General features: G+C 47.4%; 1 protein-coding gene across 1 annotated transcript; it reads left to right on the top strand.

Annotated features, from left to right (window-relative positions):
• The first annotated feature begins 2,279 nt into the window (after positions 1-2,279).
• LOC101777564 lies at positions 2,280-6,892 on the top strand. Its single transcript, XM_004982250.2, has 3 exons — positions 2,280-2,700; positions 6,183-6,290; positions 6,368-6,892. Exons 1-3 carry the CDS (start codon positions 2,377-2,379, stop codon positions 6,674-6,676), a joined length of 741 nt encoding a protein of 246 aa, XP_004982307.1. The 5' UTR covers positions 2,280-2,376; the 3' UTR covers positions 6,677-6,892.
• The last annotated feature ends 1,765 nt before the right edge of the window (positions 6,893-8,657 follow it).

The raw sequence follows: 8,657 nt of genomic DNA on the forward strand, positions 1-8,657 counted from the left end.
ACATAATCTCAATTATGGACTAACTAGGCTTAATAGATTCGTCTCGCCGTTTAGCCTCCACTTATATGGGTTTTGTAAATAGTCTACGTTTAATACTCCTAATTAGTATCTAAACATTCGGGTCCTAAAAATAAGTCAGAGGAACCAAACACCCTTTAAGTGTAGTTTGGCTCATCGTGAGCGCTGTCACGTCAAGAATGTTCTGAGTTTCATCGTGTTTCTTTTAGGGTTGTTGTTTCTTGTTGCAAACAAGTTTGTGTTGAGGACTCACCGTCGTCCACAGTTGGTCACCAACTTATAAAAACTAAAAACAGCGACCAAGGCACCCAGACCGTCACTTGTCAAGACCAGTAGCTCTGCTCCAAACTTTTCCCGTGGACTTCTCCATTCGAAAGTTATTGTTGTTCTCAGGGTACGTTTTAAGACACCTAACCTTAATGTTTTTATTTAATCAAAACTATTGTAAATCAACATTTTAAATAGTAAAAACCCAACCATCTACCAGTCTACCACCGTACTGCAGAAAATTTGAAAAGGAAAGAAAAATAAATAGGAAAAAAATCCTATTTACCTCAGGAACCTCATGAACCATGGGCCGAGTCCGCGTTTCCACTCAAGACTCAAAAACCGTCTATTTTGGCTCCTCGTTCTTCCGAAACGGGACACATGACCTCCCCCGTTCTGTTCCACCCTGGTTTTGTCCTAGCTGGCGCTACATCATCGCCACGTCGCCTTTCGCAAAAGAGGCCGACGCCGCAACGGCCACCGCAACCCGTCCAAGCAGAACGGCCTCGGCGGCGCCCCGACGACGGAGCTGTTCACCACCTGCGCGGGGCACCTGATGCGCGCAGCGGCAGTGGACGGCGCAGCGCGGCCAGCTTGTCCCTACCCTCACCAAGAGCCCGGTCTCCTCTCCGCAGCTGGCGAAGCATGAGCTGGAGGCGGCCAGGCGCACGTCACCCGCTCCCTCCTCTACGGCTTCCAGGACAAGTCCTTCTACCTGGACGGCTCCGGGATCCCTCTTGTTGGTTGTTGCTGCTGGACCTGGAGCGTCAGTTGAAGGACATGCGCGGGTTGGACTATGGAGTCCATGGAGCTCCTGGGTTCTTTATCAGAAAACAAGGCAAACTGAAAAGGCAGATGGGTTTTTCTCGTAGTACTGTCACAATGTAGCAAACTGAAAGAGAAACATCTCATCTCAAAAAGCTTACTAACAAATGCTGATCATTCCATTTCCACCTTGGCTGATCAATGAATCGAATCTGAATTTTGCTAGCAGCAACAGGCTAAGCAACTTTGGATAAGCTAGGAGAGCACGGGACAGCAAAAGCAGGAAGCCAACAGAGGCAGCCTGCAGTTACGCGCGTTTCAGAATCATCTAGTCTCGAAGAACTCAGACAGCACGGCGTCGCACATCAGCCTCACCGCGTGTCCGCGTCCTTGGCCTCGCCGAGGCCACGCCTGGCGTCCATCACGAGCTGTGCCTCGTCTCTGAATGCCACCCTTCGCTTCCCGGCGCAGGTACTCGGCGGAGCGTCACCGGAGGAAGTCCTCGCCGCGGCGGACGACGGACTCCCGGAGGTCCATCCAATCCACTGCTTCCACGAGGCGTGGAGGAGGCCATCCTGGGCAATGGTGACTCGTGAGCACCGCCGACAGCTCTGATTTGGAAGGAGGCAGCAATGCAGCAACAGGGCACCTGTAAAAGCAAGCCTCACAGCTCCGGTGCCGACCTCGCCGCGCTCCGGCGGGACGCACGGGCGAGCAGCGCCAAGGAGGAACGAGGTCGCGGGTGCTCCATTTGATAGCTCGTTCGGCCACAGGCGCCGGCCTCCTTTTTTTATTCCCCATCGGCCGGCGACACCGACAGGTGGGCCTGTGACACGTTGGAAAGGCGACGTGGCGATGATGTGGCGCCAGTTAGGACAAAACCGGGGGGAACAGAATCGGGGAGGTCATGTGTCCGGTTTCGTAAGAACGAGGAGCCAAAATAGACGGTTTTTGAGTCTTGGGTGGAAAAGCAGATTCGGCCCATGGTTCAGGGAGGTCAATAGGACTTTTTTTCAAATAAATATAGGCAGCCATATTGAAATTTTGGGCTACATCACTGACAGATACGTCTCCGAAATCACAGTCCAGCCCAAAAATCACCGCCTTCTCAAATAGCGCATTTTGGCCCACGAAGACCTTGAAAGGCCCATCACCCAACCGAAAGGGGTGGCCCACCACTCTCACCTTCTTCCTCACCCACCACTCCTGACCCCACCGCTGTCACCCACGAGCAACGAGCTTCCCTTTCCTCCCCTCCTCTTCAAAATAAGGGAGGAAAAAAAAAAAGGTACCAAGCCAGCAAGCTCCGCGAATCTCGTCGCCGCCATGGCCGCCGCCTCCGCCTCGGCTCCTTCGTCGTCCCGAGCGCTTCTCGCCCTAACGCTGTCCATCGCGTGCCTCGCGCAGCTGGCGGCGGGGGACACGAACGGCGTCTACGAGCCGTGCAGCGACGCGTGGATCCAGCGCGGGGACGGCTTCTCCTTTGGCGTCGTCTTCGCGGGCTACAACGCCTTCTTCTCCGGCAACACGCAGCTCTCCCCCTGCGACCGCCGTCTCAACCTCGCCTCCTCCGCGCAGCTCGCCGTGTTCCGCCCCAAGGTCGACGAGATCTCCCTCCTCACCATCAACACCACCACTGGATTCAACCCGGTAAGCGATCTTGTCTCTCTCGTTTTGTTTGGGTCTCTGATTTCTCTGTTTGGAGTAAATAAGTTGGGTTGGATCCGGATTCCGGAGGAGCTTGCATTGTACATGCTCGTGGAAATGTCGGCGTAGGTGGAGATCGGTTGCCACGCTGGAGGTAGGGTGGATTAGCATTTCATAGTTGTTCTCAACTGGAGTTAGGTTGGGTTACCATGATCGATCATAATTTCTGTAGCACTTCGTCATCTGCTTGTAGCTAGGAGTAGCTGAGTTTCTGCTCAGCCAATTTGATTCAATGCAAGATCTTGATCCATGGCTCCAGTAATATTAGAAATTGGAAACGACCGGACTAATTTTGTGTTGCTGCGTGAGTGTGCACTGTGATGTAACTTGTGAGTATCCTCTCGTGAGGTCCTGATCCTAGAACTGCCCCATGGGGCGCACCATTTCAATATGCTAAATATCATCAGGAAATTGTAACTTGAGTTTGTCTAAGAGTTTTTTTTAGCACAAAATGGTAGGTGCACTGCCATTCAGTGCTCACTAAGAAGATAAGAAATAGTCTTATATGACGAGGTCCAAAACAAGCAACCAAACTGGAAACAACAGATGGCTACCTAAAAGAGGAAAACTCCTGAAATAACTGAGAAACATGAGATATTGACTTGAAATCAAGCCCCATCTGTTGGATATCTTTTTCTATCAGGTGCAAAACAATGGGCATCTTTGGAACTCTTGCTGTGCTAGCCTCGCCCAGTTCTGTTTGGCTGCCTTGCCTTCTACCAGTGGGCCCTTCTGTCATTGAGAGAGATACAGAACAAGAGAGATGCAAACTAAACCACAAAGGGAGAGATCAGATCAGAGATCAGAAGGTAGGCCAGGCATGGCCAGCGGATGCCGCGGATAGCAGCGAGGCCTACAGCGAACGGGGGTGGCTTGGCTGCAGGTTTGCAGCGCAGGGAGAATGATGTGGCCCCAGTTGCCGGAGACATGAGGCAGCGAGCCAGTGACGCTCCAATTTTGGGAGTGGTGGAGGACCTTGTTGATGAGCAAGACGGCTTGATTCACACAGGACTGGCTGAACTGGAGGCTAAAATGCTGAGATTCAAGTACGGTGGAATGGATTCAAGTAGACATCAGACTGGAGTGTGCTCTCAGTTTGCCAACCAGGTAGCGAGACTCGCATCCTCTTAATATCAAAGCAGCCAAGCAGGAGGCGGTCAGCCCTTCCCGTCATATTTTTTAAGTAGACGTCAGACACCTCTATTACTTCAGATTCTGCAAGAGCTTGTCTGTTATGGGCCTAGGTCCAATAGAGGGGATGGGAGGGGGGGGGGGGGGGGCGGAGTCTGCTAGGCGGGCGACTAGGGTTACGCCTTCTGTCAGGTGCATGGCGCAGGGGGAGGCAAGGGACAGATAGCTTGGCCCTTTGCTTCTACTTAATCAACCATGATACATCCGCTCTCTTTATATGGAGATGACTTATAGATGCAATCCAACCTTTCCTAACTTTCAAAAGATGAACTTCCAAATTAAAGGCAACTTGACTTAGGAGCAAGGTGCCGAGGAAGGCTGGCAGCATGATGGAGGCAGAGTGTAGCAGCCCTAGGGGATGGCCACCACCTCTCCTTGGGTGTCGGCCGGTCGGGCCTAATTAGGCCCATAACATTGCCCTACTGAGATTTTTTACGAGGAGGCGGACCATCATGGATGCCATATTTGTAATGCCCTGGTTCACATTCAGCATGCATAAATCATTCAAGAAGTTGATCCTATAAAATAATTCTCTGTTCTGTATAGTTTGCCAAGGATACGTCCAAATTGTGAGCGTGCAAAAGGACTACATTTTGAAATAAGAAATTTATGCTGATAATAATGTGTCTAATCTTCTTGGGTCTATAGTTCTCTCTCAAATTGTCTATGCAATTCGGAGCTCAGATAAATTCAAAAGTGCCTTTGTGCCAGCTCAAAGCTTTTGTGCAAAAAGTTGGTCCACTAAGTTTGTCAAGATCTTGGTACTTTCTTTGTGTTTAGGACTCACCTTGTGTTTATCACAAAGAACCATACTTTTTCATTCTGCGCGGAACGGCCAGAATAACAAGAGGGCACACTGCACCCCGCCCCCCCTACCGGACAAAGTTGTTGCTGTTGTTTTTAATGGCGTAAGTAAGTTGGGTGGATCCAGAAGGAGCTCGCACTAGTGCATGTGGAAATGTAAGAGTACGTGGATGTTGGTTGGCTCGGTGCTGATAACGTGGCTTAGCATTTCTTGGTATTCTTGGTTGTCCGAAGCTGGAGATAGAGTGGATTAGCATGATCCTGGTGCTTCTTTATCATTATTCATTCCTTGATCTTCTTGTGCTTGGAGCAATAGTGTTGCTGCTCAGTTTATTTGATTCATTGCAAGATCCTACTTCACAGCTCCACATTTGTTAGACTAAGCTTATGTTACTTTGCTGATTAAGTAATAACTAAATACACAGGGGGGATGGGAACTTTTGCTTCAAGGTTAGTATTTCTCAGCCTCAGATTACGGGCTTCTATTGGCGATCAGACATTTCTATAACCTTGAATTAACAAATTTTGCAAGAAATTGTCCTAGTGAGCCTTGTTTTGAGGAGGTGGTATATGTGGATATTTTCTTGCTCTTTCAGTATCATCATGCGTACATCCTTCGTTAAATTGGCTTTTTTTGCTATAATCTGTCAAGAATAAATTCAAGTTCTGAGAGTTCTATTGCGCTACATTTACACACCATTTTCTATCTACTTGCTACCTTTTTAACCAATAGGAACCATGAAACCATGCAATGCCAAATTAGGAGTCCAAGATTACAGTTCAAGCCCACTCTGGCCCTTGTTAAGAAATCCTGGTTATTAATGCTTCTGATCTGCTCGGGTTCATAGTTGTATTTTAAATAGTCCATGTAATTGTGAGATCATATATAATCAAAAGTACCTTTATGCCAGCTCAAAGCTTTTGTGTAAAAAGTCAGTCCACTAACTTTGTCAAGATCCTGGTACCTTGTTTGTTTCAGGGCATAGTCATCTTGTGTTTGTAACAGGGATTTGTTTGCTAACCTGACCTCCACTAAAATTATATTTTTGGATATAACTTAGGACTATATTATACTTGTGTACCCGCGGCACTAACCACCAAGATTTTTTCAGGATTGCCCCTTAGTTATATCTGATCTTCAAATGCTTTGCTTAATGCTATACTTCAGAATGTTGCTTGTTTTATTCTCTACTGTCTCAAAAATGAAATGAAAATGAGGAACTTCACATCTGTGATTGTTAGCATGGCCTACCTGAAGTTCTATTGTGTTATTACTCGTTACGTTTACATTGTTATGTCACTATAGCTGTCACTTGTGAACTCTAAGTGACCTTCGTTTTGATGTTTGAATTCATGGTTAAATACTTAAATGCATGTATCAGTGTTGGCATTATCAGTATATGACCAAAAGCCTTGTGCATATTTTGTAGGCTTCGGCTGGAGGATTCATGGTAGCATTTGCTGGTAGGAAGTATGCAGCCAGATCTGCTCCAATATTTGTCTCCAACACCTCGTTTACAGTGTCCAGCTTCACCCTGGTATGGAGCTACAAATTTACGATTATGTCTAGCATGTGTGAACTTGGGATCGAGAAATCCTGATGACTCTTCTCTAGGTACTTGAGTTCAAAAAAGGCAGACTTCAAAACTTGCACTGGAAGAAGGATGGCTGTGGTGCTTGTACAGGCAAGTCAAACTTTGTTTGCCTCGGGAAACAAACTTGCGCTATCAGAACACAAAGCTGCAAGACCCAAGGGCCTGTTGACTGCAGCATCGGCATCCAGCTGGCTTTCTCAGGCACCGACAGGCACGAGTCGGTTCTGAACTCATGGTACGAGGTGTCCAACCTGCGGCAATACTCCCTGTACGGGCTCTACTCCAACCTCAAGGACACCCTGAGTGGCCAGTTCAACAAGTTCTTCTAGGCTGTTTGGCGCGGCCTATGTTTATTCTCTCCTGTTCCTGCCTCATTCTGTTGATCTGCTTGAATCCCCATGTTGTGCTTAGCGTCCTTTAGGTTTGCCCGTCCAGGTTGCTTGTACCCAAACTTACTTTAGCCTTGTCTGAAAGCTCTACCTTATGTATCATTGGTGTCATTTTCTGGGAGTATCCTTTTATCGCCTTTTGCGCTTTAACTTTCATTATGTGATGAGCTAGCTTCTGCTGACGATGTTTGCAACCAAAGGAAGATTCATATCGTCCAGTGTGCATAGCTGTGCACAGTTGCTTGGTCCTTGTGATGTCGACAACCTGTACCCAATACCCATCATCGACGCTCAAGGTTTCTGAAAATGCCATACGATCGTCCGTCAGTTGGGCTGGTTCAGAATTCAGGGTCTTGGGTTTGCAGCCTGTCCTTTTTTTTTCTTTAACCCAGCCGTTTTGGTTTTGTGCTTCGTGGACTGTTAGTGACACTAACGTCATTATTGTTGGGTTTGTTTATAAGTTCGCGAAGCACTTCGGTCCAAATCTCAACTAACCTGGATGTAACTCTCGCTTCTGAGAATCGGTCTGAAACTTTTTTGTAACACAATTACGCTGCACCGTTTGTAACCAAAACTTTTTTTTGGTAGGAACTACACTGTTTCTTGCAAAATTCCGACTTTTGTCGTATGCAAAGGCATGAAAATTGGGGACATGAGATACGGTCATACGGATTAACAATTTCCGAAGGGAGCGAAAACGAGCTGTCTCCCCTTTGGCGACAGATCGTGGAAGCAACAAACAATGGCGATGGGATGACACTGACAGAGAAGGAAAAGGATGGAGAATCTGAGCTGGTGAAACTGAATATTCTTGCCGAAATATACAACGCCCTGTTGTCCCATTTGCACGCTATCATAAGCTCAAAACTACCATCAGGCTAGGATGGCCATTTGTGAATTCTTAGAACACGGATCTGTCCGGGGTTTTTTTTTTCGGAGCAGTTTAGCATTCCCAAACCCTGACAGTAGTAGTTAGCACTTGTTGTTTTGTTTCACCACATGTTTTACCGTTCAGGGAGGCTTGGCCTGCATGAGCTGGACTGCTGGAACACCATCCAATGGCCGGATGAAGACACACAAAAAAATGCTGGATGAGGACCACACCAAAGTTCAAGCATCACCACAATTCACAAAGGACAAGCACCTTTGGCACACGCGGTCACACACAACACTGGTGAAAGGAAACCTTGGAGGGTCCTGCATTTGCATCCTGGTTTCCTGGCTTCCTTGCCAACTGTTGATGGGCCATTGCATGACACCACACTAAAGAAAAACCACCTGCGCAGAATGGCATGAAATCAAAAAGAAAAGAGGCACTGTGCACATGTACAGCTCATCAAAGCTCTTGAACCTGAAGCCAAAGGGAAGCGAACTTTGTGTCATCCAAAAGATGCAAAATTTGCACTATGAGAGGACAGGGCGAGGGGGACAGAAGCCACACTAAAAAGGCACTCACACTTTTGCTTGAAGGGAGCACTCAAAGCTAATGGCCACTGCAAACAGCAGTGCCACATCCTCCGGTCCTATTTGCCAGACACACATCCGACTACATGCACAGATTTATCAACTTTTTTTAAAAAAAAAGAAAGAAAAGTGATAAAAGGCAGTAATAAAATGATGCTCTGATGGCAAATACATTACTACCACTGACAATTGATGTGCAGAAGTAATCAGAGGTTAAAAGTTGGCTGGACGCATAATTGTATATAAGTGAAAAGTGTGTGTGGACCGATAATTCAAGCTCCATGGAAGCTAGAATCTGAATCTGAGTTCGCACAAGGGCAAAGCAAGCATTTTTATTTTAGTGGCAGCAGCATTAACAGAGGAAGTTTCATAAGGAGAACGCGAGGGTGTTTAGTTTAAGAAACAGGGAGAGGATAAGATGATGACGTGAGCATGGAAAAGGCAGGGAGGAGGGAAA

The sequence above is a fragment of the Setaria italica genome, chromosome IX, assembly GCF_000263155.2.
Source record: "Setaria italica strain Yugu1 chromosome IX, Setaria_italica_v2.0, whole genome shotgun sequence".
Classification (NCBI taxonomy): domain Eukaryota; kingdom Viridiplantae; phylum Streptophyta; class Magnoliopsida; order Poales; family Poaceae; genus Setaria; species Setaria italica.

What these genes read in the sequence shown, in the direction of transcription:
- LOC101777564 (XM_004982250.2), top strand. Translation starts at nt 2,377, where the DNA reads ATGGCCGCCGCCTCCGCCTCGGCTCCTTCGTCGTCCCGAGCGCTTCTC. An exon ending in CCACCACTGGATTCAACCCG is followed by an intron (nt 2,701 to 6,182) that starts GTAAGCGATCTT and finishes CATATTTTGTAG; the next exon opens with GCTTCGGCTGGAGGATTCAT. An exon ending in CAGTGTCCAGCTTCACCCTG is followed by an intron (nt 6,291 to 6,367) that starts GTATGGAGCTAC and finishes ACTCTTCTCTAG; the next exon opens with GTACTTGAGTTCAAAAAAGG.